General features: G+C 38.3%; 2 protein-coding genes across 2 annotated transcripts; both read left to right on the plus strand.

Moving 5' to 3' along the window:
• Positions 1–530: 530 nt before the first annotated feature.
• LOC104240810 (thaumatin-like protein 1b) lies at positions 531–1,879 on the plus strand. The gene is made up of 2 exons (XM_009795695.2): positions 531–605; positions 1,097–1,879. Exons 1-2 carry the CDS (start codon positions 554–556, stop codon positions 1,765–1,767), a joined length of 723 nt encoding a protein of 240 aa, XP_009793997.1. The 5' UTR covers positions 531–553; the 3' UTR covers positions 1,768–1,879.
• Positions 1,880–7,801: 5,922 nt separating this feature from the next.
• On the plus strand, positions 7,802–19,829 carry LOC104240818 (uncharacterized). The gene is made up of 2 exons (XM_009795706.2): positions 7,802–8,553; positions 18,928–19,829. The coding sequence occupies exon 1, from the start codon at positions 7,891–7,893 to the stop codon at positions 8,542–8,544; it is 654 nt and encodes a 217-aa protein (XP_009794008.1). The 5' UTR covers positions 7,802–7,890; the 3' UTR covers positions 8,545–8,553; positions 18,928–19,829.
• Positions 19,830–20,126: the final 297 nt, after the last annotated feature.

Here is a 20,126-nt window from a genome sequence, read left to right on the forward strand (position 1 = left end):
GTGTAAACTTTATTTTAAAAAGGTAAAAAAAAAGACGAACGATATTTCGCTAAGGTTTTTTATGCTTTTATACATAATAAATTATTTAAAAATATAAAAGTCAATTAATAATTTGAGAATATTTTTATCGTTCAATAGCTAACTTCTTAATATTCGTACTTTTATGATAATATAGACATAAATATAGATACTGATAATCTCATAAATTGATCATATGAATGGTGTGAAATATAAGATTTGCTGCACTTGTAATACTAGAAATATTATTACTCATAATGAAAATGCATTTATTATGTCAACAGAAAAGGACCAAGGTCAGATGTAGCATTAACACTTATTTTTCCAAGTCCCCTTATGTTCTTGCCAATTATGTAACAGACAAAATCGCAGATCAGATTTATTAATTACTATGTTACCTTAAGACAAAGTACGGATGACCAGTAATTTCTTTAACTAATTTCTTCTTTGACTTCTGTTCTAAAGTTTCCTATATAAACTCAGACCAATTATTTTTCATTTTATACAATATTATCTTTGACCAAAGCATTCAACAATGGCTGTAAATTTCTCCACGAGTGTTATCTTTTTCATGTTCTTCCTCCAGGGTAATCTTTATCTTTTTACCTATCCTTTAACTCAATTAGCCAATCTACTTTAGTTTCCTCTTTTAATTAGTATCACAAAGCAGTCAATCCCTATACCATGTTGGTTGCAGGGCTTTATATCAATTCAATCTTTTCTTTTTCCACTTTCCAGTATTGAAGGAGAGAACGTGGGAAAAGAACATTTAGCTTGTGCATTAGATTTGTAAAATAATGTTTCTGTTTACGGGGCGGATGCACTTTTAACGAAACGGTATTACGCGATACCGTCAGAAAATTTTATTAAATATATGTATTAATACTATGAGAAAACAGATAAGTAGGAAGAAAATGACAACATTTGACATAAATTGTCTATTTGTGTATTGGATATGTGCTTCATCTTGCTCAAAGAAGGGTCAAAGGTTCAAACCTCAACGATCACATTTTCTTTTGCAAATATTTGAAGATATTTGCAAATGTTCATGCTAATGTTTACAATGTTATTATTGCAGGATCGTATGCAGCCAACATCGTAATAAAAAATAATTGCCCTTACACAATTTGGCCAGCTACACTTACTGGTCAAGGACCCCAATTGCTAACAGGATTTGAATTAGCATCACAAGCTTCACAAACTCTTCAGGTACCAAATTCATGGTCAGGAAGAGTATGGCCAAGGTTCGTTTGCTCGAATGATGCGACTGGAAAATTCACTTGTCTTAGTGGAGATTGTGGGACTGGCCAAGTAACTTGCAATGGTAATGGTGCAGCTCCACCAGCATCCCTTCTCGAATTCACATTAGCAGGGTTTGGAGGCAAAGACTTCTATGATATTAGCTTGGTTGATGGTTTTAATTTACCAGTGTCTATTGTCCCTCAAAATAGAGCTGATTGTAACTCAACAAGTTGTCCAGTTGATATCAATAATCACGGATGTCCAGATGAGTTATCAGTAAAAAGTCCAGATGGTGGTGTCATTGGGTGCAAAAGTGCATGTCTGGCATTTCAACAGCCACAATATTGTTGCACTGGTCAATATAGTTCTCCACAAACTTGCAAACCAACCAAATACTCTTTACAATTCAAACATCTGTGTCCTCAAGCTTATAGTTATGCTTATGATGATGCAACTAGCACATTTACATGTACTGGAGCTGACTATTTGATTACCTTCTGCCCATGAGTTTGTTACATCTGAGAGATTACATGTAATAGAGCCATGATTTGCTTATCTTTTGTCCAGCCACCTAGTTGATTTATCTGGAAATAAAAATATTGAAGTCCTTTTTGTTAAATTTGTTTTACTCACTCTACCCTATTTTACGACGCTTATTACTATTTGGGAAGTTGGAACTTTTTTTTACCACGAAGTTTCCAAACATTTTTAAATATCTTTAATTACTAAAATTATATTTATATTATTTTTCATATAGTTTCTAAATAGGCAAAAAGTATTTTTTAAAAAAAATTAGAGATTCAACGTCTGAATTCACGTAGATAATTAAATTGTTAACCCTCTAATTTCGAATAATTACTTCATTCTTTTGAAATGAAAGGATACTTCTTAACTCTTTCATTTACGAACCTGCTCATTGTTTAGGGTAAGATTGGTTCACATTAAATACTCATATAATAGAGCGACATGTTTAATCGGAGATAGTTGGAAAGTGAGACAAGTGAAAACCAAGATCAGAAGCAGCAGCTTCGGTTGGCACCGGAAAGGCCCTTCGGGAATATTGCTAATGAAGACAAACGAATGTCTGCCACCAGATAGCATTCAATGAAGAATATTATGTAGTATTAAATATATAGCCTGTTATAGAGAATTATGTCATTCATAGTCTGCCATTACACATTCTTTAATGGTCCCCATAATTGTCATTTAAGAGTGACTTGATCCTACGACCTTGTTCCCTGGGTGCAACTATAAATAGTGATTTCAACCGCCATTGTAAGGACATGAATTTTCTAACAAACTTATGCTATACATTATTCTAAGCTCAATAATATTTTATTCTCGTCTATTGATATTCTTATTATTGCCTTCAGAAGCTTTGCTCCCAGAACCAAGTTATTTGCTGTCTTATCTTGATCTCAACGCTAAGTCTTGTATTTTTATTTAATTTATTTATCCTTTTGGGATTAAATCGATTTATTTGTCTATAAACCGCATACAAATTCAATTGTACCGTTTTATGGGTAAATAGTTTGGCGCCCACCGTGGAGCTTAGACAGTTGCATAATTGAATTGATCATTGCATCTATTAATAACCTGTTTAAATCATAAGAAAGTGACAGATAACAATGTCAACATTACACACAACGTTGAGGCACAAGGAAATACGCCTCGACACAAAGGTTCGATCAGTGATACCCGCAACGATGAGGGCGTAGCCACGCCGGTTATGGCGCGCAATATCCACAACACGTTCGAGAGGCAACTCCTAATTATGCTGAAGTACGAGCATGTTGTAAAAATGGTGAGAATCCTAAGGGAGCAACAAAGGGCTATTATGGGTCATCTCTCACGACAAGATCAAGTCATGACAGAGTTGAAGCAAGAGTTGTCGGGTGCTTCCAACAAAGCGAATGGAAGAGGTCTGGTTCCTCTTGGTGCTACCGAAAACCAAACAACACAAAGGGTTGATAACCATACCCCGAGGGGTGAGGTCGACTTCGACGAGGTCGGGGGTGGGGGGGACACAGAGGCTGATCCAGAATTTGATGGCTACGGGTGCCACTTTTTAATACAAACCTACCATTAGCCTAAGAGATTGAATTATGGTGTACATTTTATTGGTTTGATCCATTTTGAACTACTCGGTTCACTTTGGTTTAGTTCGATATATTTTGAATTAATTAGGTTCAATTTACCAGATTTTTGGTGCATAAATAAATATATAACCATCAAACCGAATAAATTTTGTCTAATTCGATTTAATTCTCTAACTCTATTGAATGATGTGATTAGATGCACAAAATTACAATAAAATTTTAAATTAGCAAATATATTATATGGATAAAAAGAGATAATATTAAAATCACATTCAATAAAATATTGAAGATCAAGGCAAAGAAAAAAAAAGCAAATATATTGTTTAATAAATAATAAAATAGTTGTACTAAGAAAATAAATCAAAAGATGAAGAACTACAAAAATTTTAAGAGAAGGAAAGGGGGAACATCAGGGATTCGATCCTGCATCTAAGATCTGGATTTATTGGTTTTTAACCGGCACCTAGAGCCAACATATAATACCAGGTGCCGTCCTTAAAATATATAGGTACTTGTTTGTAAAATGTCAAAATGCATATATACACGCACAAAATTTTACCCGAGCGTCCGGGTGGCATACCACCCCCGACTCTGTACATAGATCCGCCCCTGGGGGGACGGCAGCGGATCTGGTAACAATAACGGGAATGATCCTTCAAAATCAAACTCATGTGATTTATGAGTTAAATATATGCCCGAATGGATCATATCCTGGGTGTACTGCCAGTGTTGAAAGGACCGATCTAAAAAAAGCACACCTGTTGTCGTTCAAAGCAAGCGCGACATCAGAGTTAATCCCAAAGTGGTTAATGCCAGACGTGCCAAAATATGATGGGACTACGGATCCTCAGGAGCACATTGCCACCTACACAACGACGGTGAAAGGAAACGACTTAACTCCGCACGAAATTGAGTCAGTCTTGCTGTAGAAGTTTGAGGAGACCCTCACAAATGTGGTCTTGCTGTTTTTGCTTCTACCGAGCACTCAATAGATTCCTTCCAGATGCTCATGGATTCATTTATCAAGGCCCATGCCAGGGCCAGGAAGGTTCAGACCTGAAAGGCTAACATATTCAGAATTGCTCAAGGAGAGTCTGAATTGCTATGAGAGTTCGTGACCAGCTTTCAAAAAGAAAGGATACTACTACCGGCCATGTCGGATGAATGGGCAGCTGAGGCATTTATTGAAGGGCTAAATCCAAGGAGTTCTGACGCTTCCTGAAAATTGAAAGAAAGTCTGCTCGAGTTCCAAGCGACAACATAGACAAATGTCCACAACCGCTACAAATCGAAGATAAGAATAAAAGATGACCAACTCGGTTTCCCGGCATCAACTAAGGGTCGGGACCGAGAGAAGAATAAGGAAAAGTTGAAGGATGATTTTGACTCAAATCAAAGGTCTTCCAGAGGTCAGTTTTTGCCCTATGAAAGGGCCGAAGGACGCGGAAGAGGCTTCTGGTTAATGAATCGGTTCGCTACTGATAGGAGAGCGGATCGCGGCCGGAATAACAGATCGTTGCAGGACAAAGAGGTATCGGGCTCTCGAGATTCCACCTACCCCATATTGTCCGAGTATAACTTCAATGTCAGCATAATGGAACTAGTATCAGCAATGAGGAACATTAAAGTAGCACGGTTCTCGATGCCGATGAGATCCGACCCCAGTAAGAGGGATCCTAATATATGGTGTGAATATCATGGGATTAACAACCTCCAGATTGGCACTGCCGACATCTGCACGAGGAGGTGGTAACATTGTTGAAAAACGGCCATCTCAGAGAGTTCTTAAGTGATTGGGCTAAGAATAACTACGGCCGCAACCAGAATAACACTAAACCCTCAAAAGCAGGAAAAGATCCTCCTCATCTAACGATCAACATAATTTTTGTGGGAAAGGAGATTAATGGGGTAACCTTTTCGGCAGCAAAAAAGACAAAGGTGTTTGTGGCCCAGAGCAAGAGACTCCAGGAAATCGGCGAGGACGATATCACCTTCACGGAGGAGGACACAAATGGACACCTACCACTACCACACAATGATGTACTGGTAATTTCTCTTAATGTTTTAAATTTTAAAATTAAACGTGTTGATGAAAAAATCTCTATTTATTTAATTTTTCAATAATATTTTATTTAAGAGATGTGAAAAAGTAACACTAAAAATAAAAACGCTTACCGGAAATTATATATTTCAGATATTGTGACCATTTTATTATTAATGTGTAGTGTTGTGATTTTTAAGTGATAAAATAAAGTTCTATAATATTTGTGAAGAAACCTTATAATTATACGATTATTTTTAAAATTTACCACAACTCGTAGATACCAAAAGACAAAAAAAAAAAAGGGGAGTAAGCGAGAGGAAAGAAAAAGATAAGGGTGTTTATCGGACGGGCTGGGATGGGCTGAACGGGAAAACCCCCAGCCCGTTCGGTTAGCGGGCGGGCTGTTATAGGGCTGGGATTTTTCGGGTTTTCGTGGGCCCGTACGGGTTAGGGCTCTGGCGGGCCGGGCTCATTTTTTTTTTAATTTAAATTTTATTTTTCTTATTCAATGTTATTGATAGTTAAGTATTTGCAAACTTTTAAGGGTTAGAATTAAACTTTGAAGTTTAAAGTTTTAAATTTGAAATTTGTATTTTATAATTATAAAATTGAAATTGAAAAGTATATGGCTACAAAAAATTATTTAATAAGAGTATAAGACCAATAGGCAAATGTAAGGAACAAACTCCGAAGACCAATAGGTTCTTTTTTGATTTTCTTTTATTTTTGAACTTGCAAATTAAAACTTAAAAGTTTACAATAATTATAAAAAATAAGAAGTAGTACATCACATGCTTTGCATCATTTTTGTAAGTTCTTCCATATCAACATGAGGTTCTTGGTTTCCGGGATTGATTGAATCGGAACCATAAACCATTATATCTCCAATTTCTTGGTCCTCCTCTTCATCTACCTCGTCACGCCCTTTATTTCGCCGTTCTGATCTTATCCAATCTCCGAAGCACACTAGAATTTCCAAATCGTTGCTGCCCAATGAATGACGGGTATCTCCTAGCTGCTGTCTTGCTTGGCTAAATGCGCTCTCTGATGCGACTGTTGAAATCGGCACATTTAGCACGTCTCGAGCCATGGCCGAAAGAACAGGAAATTGATTTGAGTTGCTCCTCCGCCAACTCAGCGATAGAAAATCCTTTGTGAGGGGCTCTGGTGACTTTTGTAAGTAGAATTGTAGTTCATCAATATTTGTGCTACTGGTTTGTTGATGCTCTCCTAGTGTAGACCAAATCTGATAATCTTGAACACAATCATCCTCATCCATAGTTGTTCCAGATGTTGAAGGATTAGTTGAAGGAATATTTGCATCTACAACCGAAGAAGCATCAACAATGTTAGCATAATAATTATATAAAGTTTGTAAATGTGTGTGTAGCTCAGAAATACAAGTGTCAATATCAGAAGTTTCAGTTGGGCCAATATCCATATAAGTATATAAAGCTCTAATTAATTGGCGACACTTTATCATTTTGACAGTAGGGTTTAAAATAGCACCAATTAGGTAAATATAGGGAATTGGGTAGAAATACTTTTTAAACTTATCTAGCATAGATTCAACAACAGTAGCATATCCTTCTTTCTGCTTCAAATTATGTAGTAAAAGAGAAATTTCAGCAATATGAACTAAACCATTTGAAATTAATAAAATAAGTGTACACCAAATAAGAGAAAGAGATGGAACGAGTGTACCGGGATTCCTTATGCCGCACTAATTTTGAATTTTTGATATCAAAATTCAAACTTCAATTGATAGACCGAAACTTGATAGTTGATAATACTTGAATACTTGATAATTGATACCACACTTCACTTGAATAATTGATATTTGATAATAATAATTTTGTAATGGCTAAACTAAATAATTGATGAAACTTGAAATAATAAATAATTGAGAATTTGAGATTTGAGAATTTAAGAACTATAATATCAAGAGAGAATTGAGAGTTTGATACTTAGAGAGAATTAGAGTAGTAAGAGAGTGAATTGTGAGAAAAAATGAAGAAGAAGGGGGGCTATTTATAGATTTTAAAAGGTTAAAAATATAATTTTTCAATTATTAGGGGGCGAAATTGGCCGTTTCTGCAATTTCTGGCCGTTTCCCAACGGTCATTTCTGAATTTGACCGTTGGGAACGGTCCAATTTAATTGAAAAAAAAAAATTTCAAACGGAAATCGAGCTGTTAACGGGCTGCAGCCCGTGTTCAGCCCGTTAAGGAATTCGGATTTAACGGGTTCGGGGTACCGTTAGTCTAAACGTGAACGCACAACTCGGCCCCCGTCCCAACCCGCCCCAACGTGAATAGTAACGGGCTGAAAACGGGTCAGCCCGGCCCGTAAACACCCATAGAAAAAGAGTAAATAGCGCAAAACCGGGATTGCATTTCTCCTAAATCCTTCCGAGGAAAACAATATCACTGTCTCTTCTTTGTTCAAACTTCAAAACCCTTCTACTCTCCTTCCCTTAACGGGACGATGACCGACCGTGACCGAACTCGATACCGTGACCGTGAAATTGACCGGGATCGTGACCGTGACCGGGAGAGAGAGCGAGAGAGGGACAAGGATAGAGACAGAGATCGGAAACGTGACCGGGATGACCGTGACCGGAGAGACCGTGAACGTTCTTACACCCCTGACCATATAAAAACCAGTCGACACACTCGCTCCCGAACTCGTTCCCCTTCCACTGACCGTCACCGCCACCGCCACCGTTCTACTTCCCGCTCCCGTTCTCCCACTGACCGCCGCAACCGCCACCGTCACCACCGTCCCTCAGTGGAAAGTCCTCCTAGAAAGAGACGAAAAGACGATGGCGATAGAGATAAGGATAGGGATAGGGATACGCGGAGAGAGGTTGAGGATTTTGTGGACGGGATAGCGAAAGAACAGAAGAAGCAGAAGAAGAAGGAGGAGGGGGGGAGTGGCGATGAAGAGATGATGGATGAGGAAGAGATTGAGATGATGAAGAAATTGGGTATACCGGTAGGGTTTGATTCGACAAAGGGGAAGCCAGTGGCAGGGAATGATGTGGGTGCTGTAAGGAAAGTCACTAAACGGCAGCCTCGACAGTACATGAATAGGCGTGGTGGCTTCAATAGGCCCTTGCCTGCTGAGTGCAACCGCTGATTTTCCCAGGTTTTTGTTCTTATTCTCTCTAGAAACGAAGAGTTTAGTTCCTCATTTTTTTTCTTGTGGGTGTGTTTTTTTTTTTGGGGGGGGGGGGGGGAGGGTTAGTTTGAAATTTTAAGTATTAGAGAGTTGATTTATGTATATTTAGTGTTTGGTTGAGCTTCGTAATGGAATTATGATGTTATCCGTCAAATAAGGAGTATACTTGTTTGGTTAGGGACTAGTGATAAGAAAATGGAAGGGGGGGGGGGGTTAGTTTTGAAATTTTAAGTATTAGAGAGTTGATTTATGTACATTTAGTGTTTGGTTGAGCTTCGTAATGGAATTATGATGTTATCCGTCAAATAATGAGTAGTGAACTCTTACTTGTTTGGTTAGGGACTAGTGTAGCAAAGCAGTGATAAGAAAATGAAACTTGGGCCTAACTTAATCCCAAAAGCTAGCCATATGGGACTCAATGTCATTGTTTTGGATTAGTTGAAGAGTTGAGATGAAGGAGAGAAATTTAAAACAGTGTTATTCAGTGAAAATCCGACTATTTAGTGAATTTTGTTTCTTATTGCGAGTATAAAACATGTGCATGTTTAACCCTTTAAGCTTTTAATAAGGCATGATATACATTTTTACAAAGTGTCGGACTCATGGGTTTTTTCAAGCTTCAATTTTTTTACCCCTTCTAAATAAATTAGATAATCTGGAAGTGCATCTGAAGATAATATCCCCGTCCGAAAAGCTTTTCTTTTAAAAGTCCCTTCATTGTAGCTTTGCACTGTCTTTGTCCTTATGCCATGTTCATGAAAAAAGATTGTTTAGAAAGATTATGTGTCTGGGAAATGGTTACTTGCAGATTTTGGTGGAAAATTAGGAAGAGAGTGCAAAAGATATGATAGTCATGGAATTAATCCATTTGCATTAGTGGAATTAAGAATGCATAGCAACATTGATTCTCTTTCAATGCATACTTATACAATTTCCACACAAATTAAACTGAAACAAACTGATGCCCTTAAGTGTAATTACATGTATGCAGGTTGCGATTTTTTTTTTTTGATAATGGTAACATGTATATTAATAAATAAAACAGCACTAGGGCAGTGCCAAGCCATATTTACAAGGAACAAAAACCAGCTATGTCAACCTAAGATTACAGTGCACCTATCAGGTCCACTAAAGGTTCTGCCTCCTCTACACAACTTTCTTTACACCAGAAATGAAACAAAAGTAAACTTTTCATCTTGATTTTCTGTAAAGAATTGCTTCTGTCTTCAAAAGTTCTTAAATTTCTCCTTCCAGACTGTCCACCATATGCACGTAGGAACCAATCGCCACCATTTCTTCTGTTTCACTATACCCCCATTGTAATTCCAACACTTCAACAGTTCACAAGTGTTAGCTGTCATGCTCCATTTAACGCCCACAATATTAAGAAAGAGCTGCAACAGTTGGTCAGTAAAAGGACAATGAAGAAACAAATGGCTATTAGTTTCTATAGCTGTACCACATAATATGCATCTAGAGTATAGCTGAAAACCTCTTCTTCTCAAGTTCTCTTGGGTTAGACAAGCCTTTCTTGCAACTAACCATGAAAAGCATACCACCTTGAAAAGTGTCTTTACTTTCCAAATATACCTCCAGGGCCATTGTCCTAACTGTTGGTTTGAAGCATCAATTAGAGTATATGCGGATTTGACCGTAAAATTCCTACTCCTGCAAAGGTTCCAACAGAGTTTATCTTCAGTTTCTCCAAGACCTTGGAATTGTTCCAATATATTAGCGAAATCCACAACCTTCTCTAATTCCCAATCATTCAAGGCCCTTCTAAAAGTAACATTCCATCCTTGCTGACCCCAGGCAATGTCTAAGTGGATGTAGGCGATGTTGCAATGCTGAAAAAATCAGGAAAAAGTTCTTTGAGAGGATCATGTCCTAACCAGTTTTCACTCCAGAAAAGTGTTTTCCTTCCCTTACCCACCTTTATGGTTGTATTATAAGCCAGAGTATTCCAGTGAAGTCTGATTGACTTCCATACCCCAACCCCATGTGGACTATTAACAATGTTAGAGCACCATAGTCCATTTTGTCCGTACTTGTCACAGATGACCTTTCTTCACAAAGCATTAACCTCCAGATTGTACCTCCAAAGCCACTTCAAGAGTAAACTCTGATTGTGGGCTTTAAGGTTCCTAATACCCAAGCCCCCTTTGTCTTTGCTTGTGATAAGAGAATTCCAGTTAACCAAATGAATAGCTTCCTTCTCTCTGTTTCCTTGCCATATAAAGTTCCTTCTTAGTGCATCCATTCTTTTCCTTACCTTGCTTGGTAAGGGAAACAAAGACATTACATATGTAGGAAGTGCATCCAAGACACTATTAACCAATACCACCCTTCCACCCAAGGATAAATACTGGCTCTTCCATATTGACAGCCTCTTTTCACATCTTTCAAGAGCCCCATTCCATATTTCCTGCACTTTGTTCTTGGAGTCTAGAGATAAATCCAAATATATAGTTGGTAGAGAACCCACCTCACATCCCAGTATAGCTGCTAGGGCCTAGATATCATCTTCTTTAACTGGGAACAACATGCTCTTCCTCCAATTTACATGGAGCCCTGAGACTGCTTCAAATATAACAAGAATGACTTAGATATTTTAGTTGATCTGCCTTTGCCTCACAAAAAACTAAAGAGTCGTAAGCATATAGAAGATGGGTGATCTCCACACTATCTCCCTCCCTGTTTGAAGCTTTAAAACCTTTCAGCCAACTATTGTTGTTTGCATTTCTTAACATTTGGTTCAATCCTTCCATAGCAAAGAGGAAAAGAAAAGGTGATATGGGATCCCCTTGTCTCAAACCTATCTCAGAAGGAAAACAGCCCTCTGGAGAACCATTCACCAAAATGGAAAATCTGACTGTTTTGATGCAGAAAGATATCCAGTTGATCCACTTCCTACCAAAACCCATATCCTGAAGAACTTTGAGTAAAAAGTTCCAATTAACATGATCATAGGCCTTCTCAGTATCAAGCTTACAAAGAATTCCAGGAACCTGCCCTTTAAGTCTGGAGTCCACACATTCATTTGCAATCAAAGAAGCATCCATGATTTGCCTGCCTCTTATGAAGGCCATTTGATGCCCTTTCACTAGTTTGTCCGCCACTTTCTTGAGCCTCTCTGTCAACAGTTTGGAAATGATCTTGTAAATGCTTCCTATAAGACTAATAGGTCTGAAATCCTTGAGTTCCTTAGCACCTTTTTTCTTTGGAATAAGGGCTATGTAAGAAGCATTGAAACTTCTCTCAAAATACTCATTGTTGTGGAAGTTCCTGATGGCCTGCATGATATCTTCTTTCACAATCTCCCAGCAATTATGGAAAAACCCCATAGAGAAACCATCAGGGCCCGGTGCCTTGTCAACTGCACATAGCTTCAAGGTCTCAAATACTTCTTGTTCTTCAAATACACCTTGCAACAATTCATTATCTTCCTCTGTACTGCTGCATTCACCTTGGAAGTTAAAATCAGGTCTCCAGATTTCTGTTTCTGCATATAGTTTCTGATAAAAAGACACTATCTCGGTTTTAATTCCATGTGGCTCAATAATTTCTTCCCCTTGAACCTCCAGCTTATCTATATGATTGGCTCTTCTATGATAGTTGGCAATTTTCTGAAAAAACTTGGTGTTTTTGTCACCTTGTTTCAGCCATAAAGCTCTAGATCTTTGTCTCTAAGATATTTCTTCATTCTTTGCAATCTCTTGGAATTCCATGTGCAAGCTTGCCTTCTCAAGTAATTCGGCCTCATTTAATGGTCTTTGTTCCTGCAAAAGATCCAAGTTTTGAATTTGATTCAAAAGCTCAATCTTCTTCCTTTTCAAGCTCCCCCATTAAGCACATTCCACTCCTTTAACTTAACTTTCAACATTTTGAGTTTATAAGCCAGAATATAATCCGGCCTTCCAGTGATCTCACATGAATTCCACCATCCTGCCACCCTCTCCTAAACCCTTCCACTTCCATCCACCAATTCTCAAATTTGAAATAAGATTTTGAGAAATCCCATTCCCCACATTTCAGAGAAATAGGGCAATGATCAGAGACAATTCTAGGAAGAAGAGACTGCTTAATATTGTTAAACTTCTCGTCCCACTCAGCTGAAAACAAGAATCTATCCATTCTTGAAGAACAATCATGATTGTTTCCCCTATCCCAAGTGTACCTACCTCCCAATAAAGGAGGGTCAACAAGCTCTAGATCTTCTATTACTTCTGAAAAATCCTTCATAGCTCTGGTAATACCCCTGCTATTCTTCCTTTCAGTAGCGTATCTAGTAGTGTTAAAATCACCACAAACCACCCAAGCACCTTTACAAACTCCTCTAATCGCACCCAGCTCCCACCAAAGCTCCTCTCTCTCCCTTCTACAGTTTAGGGCATAGACCCCAGTAAGGAACCAAGAGAAATTCCTATTTAGAGAAGAATGTAACCCAGTATTAACTAATTCCCCGGCCCACACCCTTTGTCCCACATAATTAGAATACCTCCACTCCTCCCATTAGACTCTAAACCTCCATAGTCTCCCCATCTATTGCTACACAAAGACCTAACCACCGCACCACGCTCCCCTTCCATCTTTGTTTCTTGAAAACAATAGATATCTGCTCTCCATTCTTGCATTAAAGATTTTATTACCCTCTATTTTCAAAGTCATTCAAACCCCTCACGTTCCATGAAATAATTTGTACCTTCATCAAGAACTGGTAGAGTTGTTTGTTCCCTTGCTCCTTGATCCACTTTCTTTGAATTTGATGTCAAATTGTAGATTCTTGACTTCATTCACCCCTTTTTGTTTTGGGTAGATGGGTTAGAGCCACTAGTTTCCTTTCGCTTCTCGTGCTTCTTCTTGTCCAATTTCATGAACAGAGACCAGGCCTAAGTCCACCCCAAACTGCTTGCTTAGCTTCATGACATTTCGGTGAACCCATAATGAAGCTTCTAACTCAGCCATCTGAATTTGAACATCTAGCGGTTGGACATCTTCAATTGGCCAGTGTTGAGATTGTTCCACTCGAATTAATTGTAGCCCAGAATTTTCTTGGTTTTCTATGCCCGTTCCCTCGATATTCGGCCCTGCATCATAGTAAGTTTCTTCGTTTCCTTCAGAAATTCGAAGAAGATTTTGACTCTGATAACTAACATGAGCATCTTCTTTTGCAACCTCCGCTGAATCCACCATTAATAAAGAGTCGCTTGACTGAGAAGCTTGGTTAGCTTCGATCTCAACGAGGAAAGAATCCACTATATTCAGTGGTCTGGGCTCTAGAGGAGTGAAAGAGCACAAAATTTGGTCTGGCCCAATTTCCTGCCTTTGGGCCCGGCCCAAATCCGATTCTTTAGCCCCAAGAGACGGTCCATTTAAAACTAAATCCTCCACGTGCTCAGCATGCCCTAGCAACAATCCGAATTTGGAATTAGATGACTCCCCTTGTTCTCCCCCATAACCAGCCATTACAAGACTCGGCTTTTGTGGGTTACTCAAAAATAATTCTGGCCCAATTCCTTTCTGCAATATAAATGGCCTTTGAACCAAGCCCAAACATGAGTCTTTGGCCCCAGAGTTTGTTCCAGCAACAGGAGCCTCCACGTGCTCTGCATGCCCCTTTAGCTGTCCAATTTTAAAGTGTGACACTCCCCATGCTCTCCCACGCGACCAGCCACCCTAGCCCCTATATCTTCTGCCACCAGATGTGACTGTACACAGACCATAGCCCTAGAATCCCTTTCCTCAGTAATCCTCCGATCAACAGTCACCATCGGAGTAGATTCACACCAAATTGGCATGGAGAAAACCAGACCGTCGTTTTCCACTTCAATGCATTTGGGAATTTTGTCAATTGGCCCTCTTACTCTGATTCTTGGCCATTTCAGATGGTTTCTGAGATGCCTTTCTTCTGTTTCTACCCATCCGCCGCATTTCATCCTTATCTCCTCCATGACCTCTTTTGACCATAAATGTAAAGGTAAGCCGATAACCCTAATCCAAAGAGGCTCACTAACGAGACCTGCCGGAGAGCAGCTGGCCTCCGGCGACCACTAAATCAGTTTGATGGGTTCTTGTTTCCGTCTCCACACCCCAAGCATAACTTGTTCTGCCATCTTCTTGTTGGGAAATTCAAAAAGAAACTGTTGCTCGTTTAGGTCATAAATCTGGACGCCGCAAGGTAACTTCCATCTATCTGCGGCCCATCTTCTTAGCTCCGACCTAGTAGGAACTTCTGTCTTCCCAGCAAAGGATCCAACCAAACATCTGCTGAGAGTGTCATTATCTGTTAAAGCAACAGATCTAGGGACGCTGATACGCTGACTTTGATGTACGAAAGTGAGATTCCCCTGCTTAGGTTGCCATTTGCTCTGGTTAGTTGCTGCTGCATATGTGATCTCCTGGGTTTGAGGATTCTGCACAGCAACGTTGACTGGGTTTTCGAGGATAAACTTCTCAATTTTTTGCATCTATGCCTCCCCACCCTTTGTTAGGAGACAGTTCAGGAATTATAATGACTGATCTCCTCTCCCCTGCCACAATACTTATGAATCTACTGTATCTGTTGTACTTTTGAGAATAATAGTAGTTATGTAGAATTGTAGATGATCAGTTAATTTCCAAGTATTGTATTTATTACCTCTGGATGCAGATGTCATGTGCATTAAATCGTAAATCCACAGCATTGCCTTCCTACTAACTGTCATTCTACGCATTGAATTCCTTCTCCTTTCAACCCAATCGTACCACCTTTCGGAACTAGAGAAGTCAGAAATATCAAAAAATTTGTCCCCAGATGTGAAAAAAATCTTTTTAGCACTGTTACCATAATCACGAACCATGTTTTAATCAAGTTAGAATAGATTCAAGAAAAAACTCAGTTCCTCCAGTGATCTCCGATGATCAGAAAGCTTCCTAACAGCTTATTCGTACTTTACCTCGAAAGTCGTGCCTGAGAGCATTCTCATTTTTAACGTCCTTAAGATTATAGCACTGAAATTGTATGCAGGTTTAGATTGAGATATGTAAATTCATCAATGGTCAAGAATCTAATCGTGTTTAAGATTTGAACTAAATTTCAGAATAGCGGATGCTTGTCAGTCATTCATGTTTTCCTAGTAAGTTATTAACTCATATTGGGTTTACATTCTCTAAAATTTGGTCAACTCCCCTTTATGGTTGGTTATCTTTGTTTAACATTAAGATGGTTGGTTGAAGTTATTCAATGGGTTATTGCAAAATATTCCAGAATCCGTGGTGTAGCATTTACTGTTTAGTGATGGACGCATAGAAGCCCGGGGTAAGTAGAAAAATTATATAATCTTCACCTAGTGGAGAAAAATGTAAAACAAAAAGAAAGAGATACAGAAAAAAGAAATTTTAGTCTTATGTAGAGCTTTGGGAGTCAGTTTGATACAGCACTCTTATAGTTTCTTGATCTTTGGCTTTCCGTGATGCTTAGTGCTGCTATAGCCTTCTTAACATGGCCCAAAATTGGCAAAGGTTGGTTGGGGGCAGGGGAGGAGTATCTTTAATGTGCCAATGGCAAGCTATACCTTAGTAAGTTGTTTCACAGTGTTGATTTTCTTTTTATCTAGTTGCCAAGCAAAATATAAAAGAGCCACATGTGTTAGACTTGTTATTGTTTTCTTCTGATACGGTAAAACTTAGCCTCCCAAACCCCCAACCCAGGAGACCAAAAGTCCTTTCTCACTTTGTTTCCTTCGTGAGGCAAACCTCCAAGCTTGTGGTTGGAAGTGAGGGTCAGACCACTAGGCTAACAATGCGAACGCATACCTTCTTTATGTGTTCCCTACAGGGAAGTATCTAATATTGCAGAAGAGCATAACTTCAGCTGCACCCAATATTCGATGACAGCAAAATGACATGTATGATATCAACAAATCTGTTTATTTTTGATAAGTTTCTTTAGTCATTTCTTGGTAAACCACTTTTTAAACAGGTTTATCTGCAAACCTGTCCAAGAAGTGGAAACCTTCTTTTCTGGTTTGCTTCAAAATTGTCCTGATGTAGGAAGCGTGTTGTTTTCATGTAGTAAACGTGAGATTAATTGCTGTTGTGTAACTGGAAAGTCTGCGAGAGTATTGACTATTTGGAGCACAATAAACGAAGAAAAAGACAACAGGGGCTACGTAGATGGCTGATGAATATGGCATGTTTCTGAATGTAATGAGTAAACAAAAAAGTGGAACCTTTGTCACTCTTTTATTCTCATCAAGATTACGGGTCTCTTTTCTTCTTCCCTTATTCTTGCTCTTCCAGCTTCTTCCCGCTGCAGTTGCTGGAAAAGCACTGAATAAGGTAAGGAAGGATGGAGCTCCTGTTAGTTGTCTTTGCCCTGAGCGTGCTTCTTTTGATAAGATTTAGCTAACGTCTTTTGCCCCAATTGGCAGTTTGGTATGCTGAGTCTATTCCGTACTAGGGTTTCAAGCTTTTACCGTGACACATTAAGAGATTAGAATGGTTACATTACCATAATCCGAGTGTATTTTCCTGGAAATTCTTTGCAATTTGGACAGTCTACTGAAGTACAAATATTAAGAATTGTATTAAGGTTTATACATATTTAGCCCTATTAACTCCTGTATTTATTGCATTGCTTTTTAACAATACCTCAATTACTTTCTTAGCTCGATGAGAGTCGGTTTTCTGCGCTTAATGAAGAGAAACTAGAAGAGAAGACTATTAACATGACATGGTCGATTAGGAGTTAACTTTCGTAGTAGCGAAATAATAGAGGTGGCAAAAACATCGAAAACACATCAGACACCTACTTCTCACTCACATTAATTTTTTTGGATAGATAGTATATTTCTAATGCATCATAAAATAATGTTTTATTGAACCCATCCTAATGGGTGATTAGTTGGCTGGGTTGCTCTCCAATACAAGATACAGTTTTTTGCCATCTTTAGGAAGTAGTAGGAAGATGGTAGTAAGCGGTAACTGGTTGCCATCAGTTGTGAAGTAGCTCATGTAAGGATTAAGTTGCTACTGGTTTTTGAGTTTGTTTCATGGATACTTGTCAGTGTTGTCAAAGGTTCATTCAAGGCGCACTTAAGCCCTAAAGCTCAGAAAAGCTCAAGGAGGGTGCTTTGCCTCACTTAAGCTGCGGTTCGGCATTAGGCAAGGCACCAAGACATGCCCCTTATTGCCCATGAGTTCTATCTTAAATGGAGCAATACTAGACTACAAATATAACCGGCAAATAAGTGTATTAGTTGTTAAGGAAAACAATATGAATGAGTTTGTTACTTTTCTCTTGAATTACATGTATATTTTTAATTTTTTCTTGCATTGTGCCTTTTATAATTGCAGCCTACACTTAAATTGCGCTTTGCCCTTAAAGCCCAAATGGACCTAGAGCGCTTTTTAGAGCTTTGGCCTTTGACAACACTGATACTTGTGTTTGTTCTTATCCCCTTTAACGGTATTGATCCTCACCATTTATATGATACTACTAGTATTGACATGATGCGAAATGGTACCTTCGGAATTTGCCTGGACAATTGTTTTGCTCCTAATATTACCATTTATATATGATATAATACTTTATCGGGGTACTTTATCGGGGTTTTTTTCTTGATAAGTAATACACATACTTATTACAGGGTCCATTTTATTCATAGTTTGATTGACTTAAGCATCAAGGAAAGGTTGTATTTTGGAAGATGGAATGATACTTTGACAGATAGGTTTCAGCCCAATTCCCTTTGATCCTGTAGCTAGTTGTTGGATTATTGCTGGTAATCCTTTTTATCTTTATTTAAAACACTTCCACTGGCTCTTGTAAGTGGTCTTTGTACTGTTCTCAACCAATCAAAATTGAGCGCTTAGTTAAATGTAATATTACTGAAAAAAGGAAAATAAGTTTTCATCAGATAAACATTTCATTAACTTCAAAGAAATTGCCTCGTTGTACAGAGATAACAAATGTTATTGGTAAAGGACATTTATTTCCCTCTATACAGTTTGCTCATTTTGTAGTTTCATTTTTTTGTGGTGTTAAGAGGTACTGTGATATAATGAAGAGTGGATAGTGATGAAGCTTATTGCCTATAGGTTAAGATTTAGAAAGGGCTTTGCTTTCATGGGGGATGAGCATGGCTATCATGGTCCGATTTGGGAAGTTTTTAAGTTCACAATTGCATGTTTCAGGAATTTGGAATGAGGCATTTTCGATATGAATATGGTTGGTTATTTGTGAGAAAAATATTTGACAATGTGTTTGCATTTATTTGTTAAGGTTCTTCCTTCTTTGTGCTACTTCTATATTGAAGAACTCAAATAATGATTTTAATGTGATGTTCGCTCTATCTGCAGATGGAATGCACTTTTTGCCTGGCTTCTTATGTGAGTGTGCCTCTTTGTCCAAGTACCGGAGACAATATAAGATCCTTTCAATTGTATGTTTAGGTCATAATGTGCTGTTTTTCTCAAAACTTCATGGTAATTGGACTTCTGCGGTGGAGAATAGGTTCACAGTTTGCTGCAGCCTGCAGTCAAGCAGTAACAGATGCGACCAGTACTTCAGGGTCCTGCCAAATGGTTTGCTGGTTAATGGTGCCCCCTCCCTCCCTTTAAAGCAGTCATCTTTTAGCACCATCTGTTATCTCATTGATGCAAACATGCATTTGGGCTATTGCTTCTTGTCTTACCTGCTCTCAGATCTCTCCCGAATGATAGGCATTTCTTCATAAATCAACTTACATTTGGATTTGACTATAGTGTTGCTCTCTATGCACTTTGGTGTGTGCACTAAAGTCTTGGATTGATCCCTTTACCTTGTATTGATATTTGTAATCTTGGCCATTGGTATGAACTGTCATTTACTTTCTTGATGTTGTAGAATCTGACCCAGCTTTGGGGCATAAGCTATTTAACTCAGGTTGGAGTGATCTGAAGGATATCTGATGGTTCCTTACAGTATGAAAATGGTTATAACGGACAATGAGTTTTCGCTCAGGATTGATGCTTTTTAGTCATTGAGAAGGAAAGAAGATAACGGAGGTGGGAAAATGGTTCTTTTTTTTCCTTTTTTTTTTTTCTGGTAGTTCTATTTTTTCCAAAAATTTTTGGGCGTGGGGCTAGTGGTGTCATTTGATTTTCTATTGCATAATTTGTTGGGAGAGGTTGTTTTTAGAATCAAGGATGATATTACTTGAACAAGTTGTGTAGATGGATAGCTTGAAGCTAAGTTGAGTTACCTCTTGATTTATTTTTAACATTATCCTTTTCGGCTAATTTTGTGATCTTTTTGATATCTTTGGTCAAACTTTAAAAAACTGATACCTTCATATCAATTAATTTAGTACTATAGTGATTTTGGCCATGTTATATGTTTATTCTAGTTTGATTCATGTGGAAATTGCATGTTCCTATTTATTGAAGGTTAATTATACATAATCGAATTACACATGAATCAAAATTGGAATAAACCTATAACACGGGGAGTAAAATCACAAACGTAACTTATGCCTCGCCAGAAATAGGGAGGGGAATACCACGAAAACTCTGATCCA

Source organism: Nicotiana sylvestris, chromosome 11, assembly GCF_000393655.2.
Source record: "Nicotiana sylvestris chromosome 11, ASM39365v2, whole genome shotgun sequence".
Classification (NCBI taxonomy): Eukaryota; Viridiplantae; Streptophyta; class Magnoliopsida; order Solanales; family Solanaceae; genus Nicotiana; species Nicotiana sylvestris.

Coding starts and splice junctions, on each gene's coding strand:
- LOC104240810 (XM_009795695.2), top strand. CDS start 554: ATGGCTGTAAATTTCTCCACGAGTGTTATCTTTTTCATGTTCTTCCTC. Junction 606..1,096: donor TTTCATGTTCTTCCTCCAGG/GTAATCTTTATC, acceptor TTATTATTGCAG/GATCGTATGCAGCCAACATC.
- LOC104240818 (XM_009795706.2), top strand. CDS start 7,891: ATGACCGACCGTGACCGAACTCGATACCGTGACCGTGAAATTGACCGG.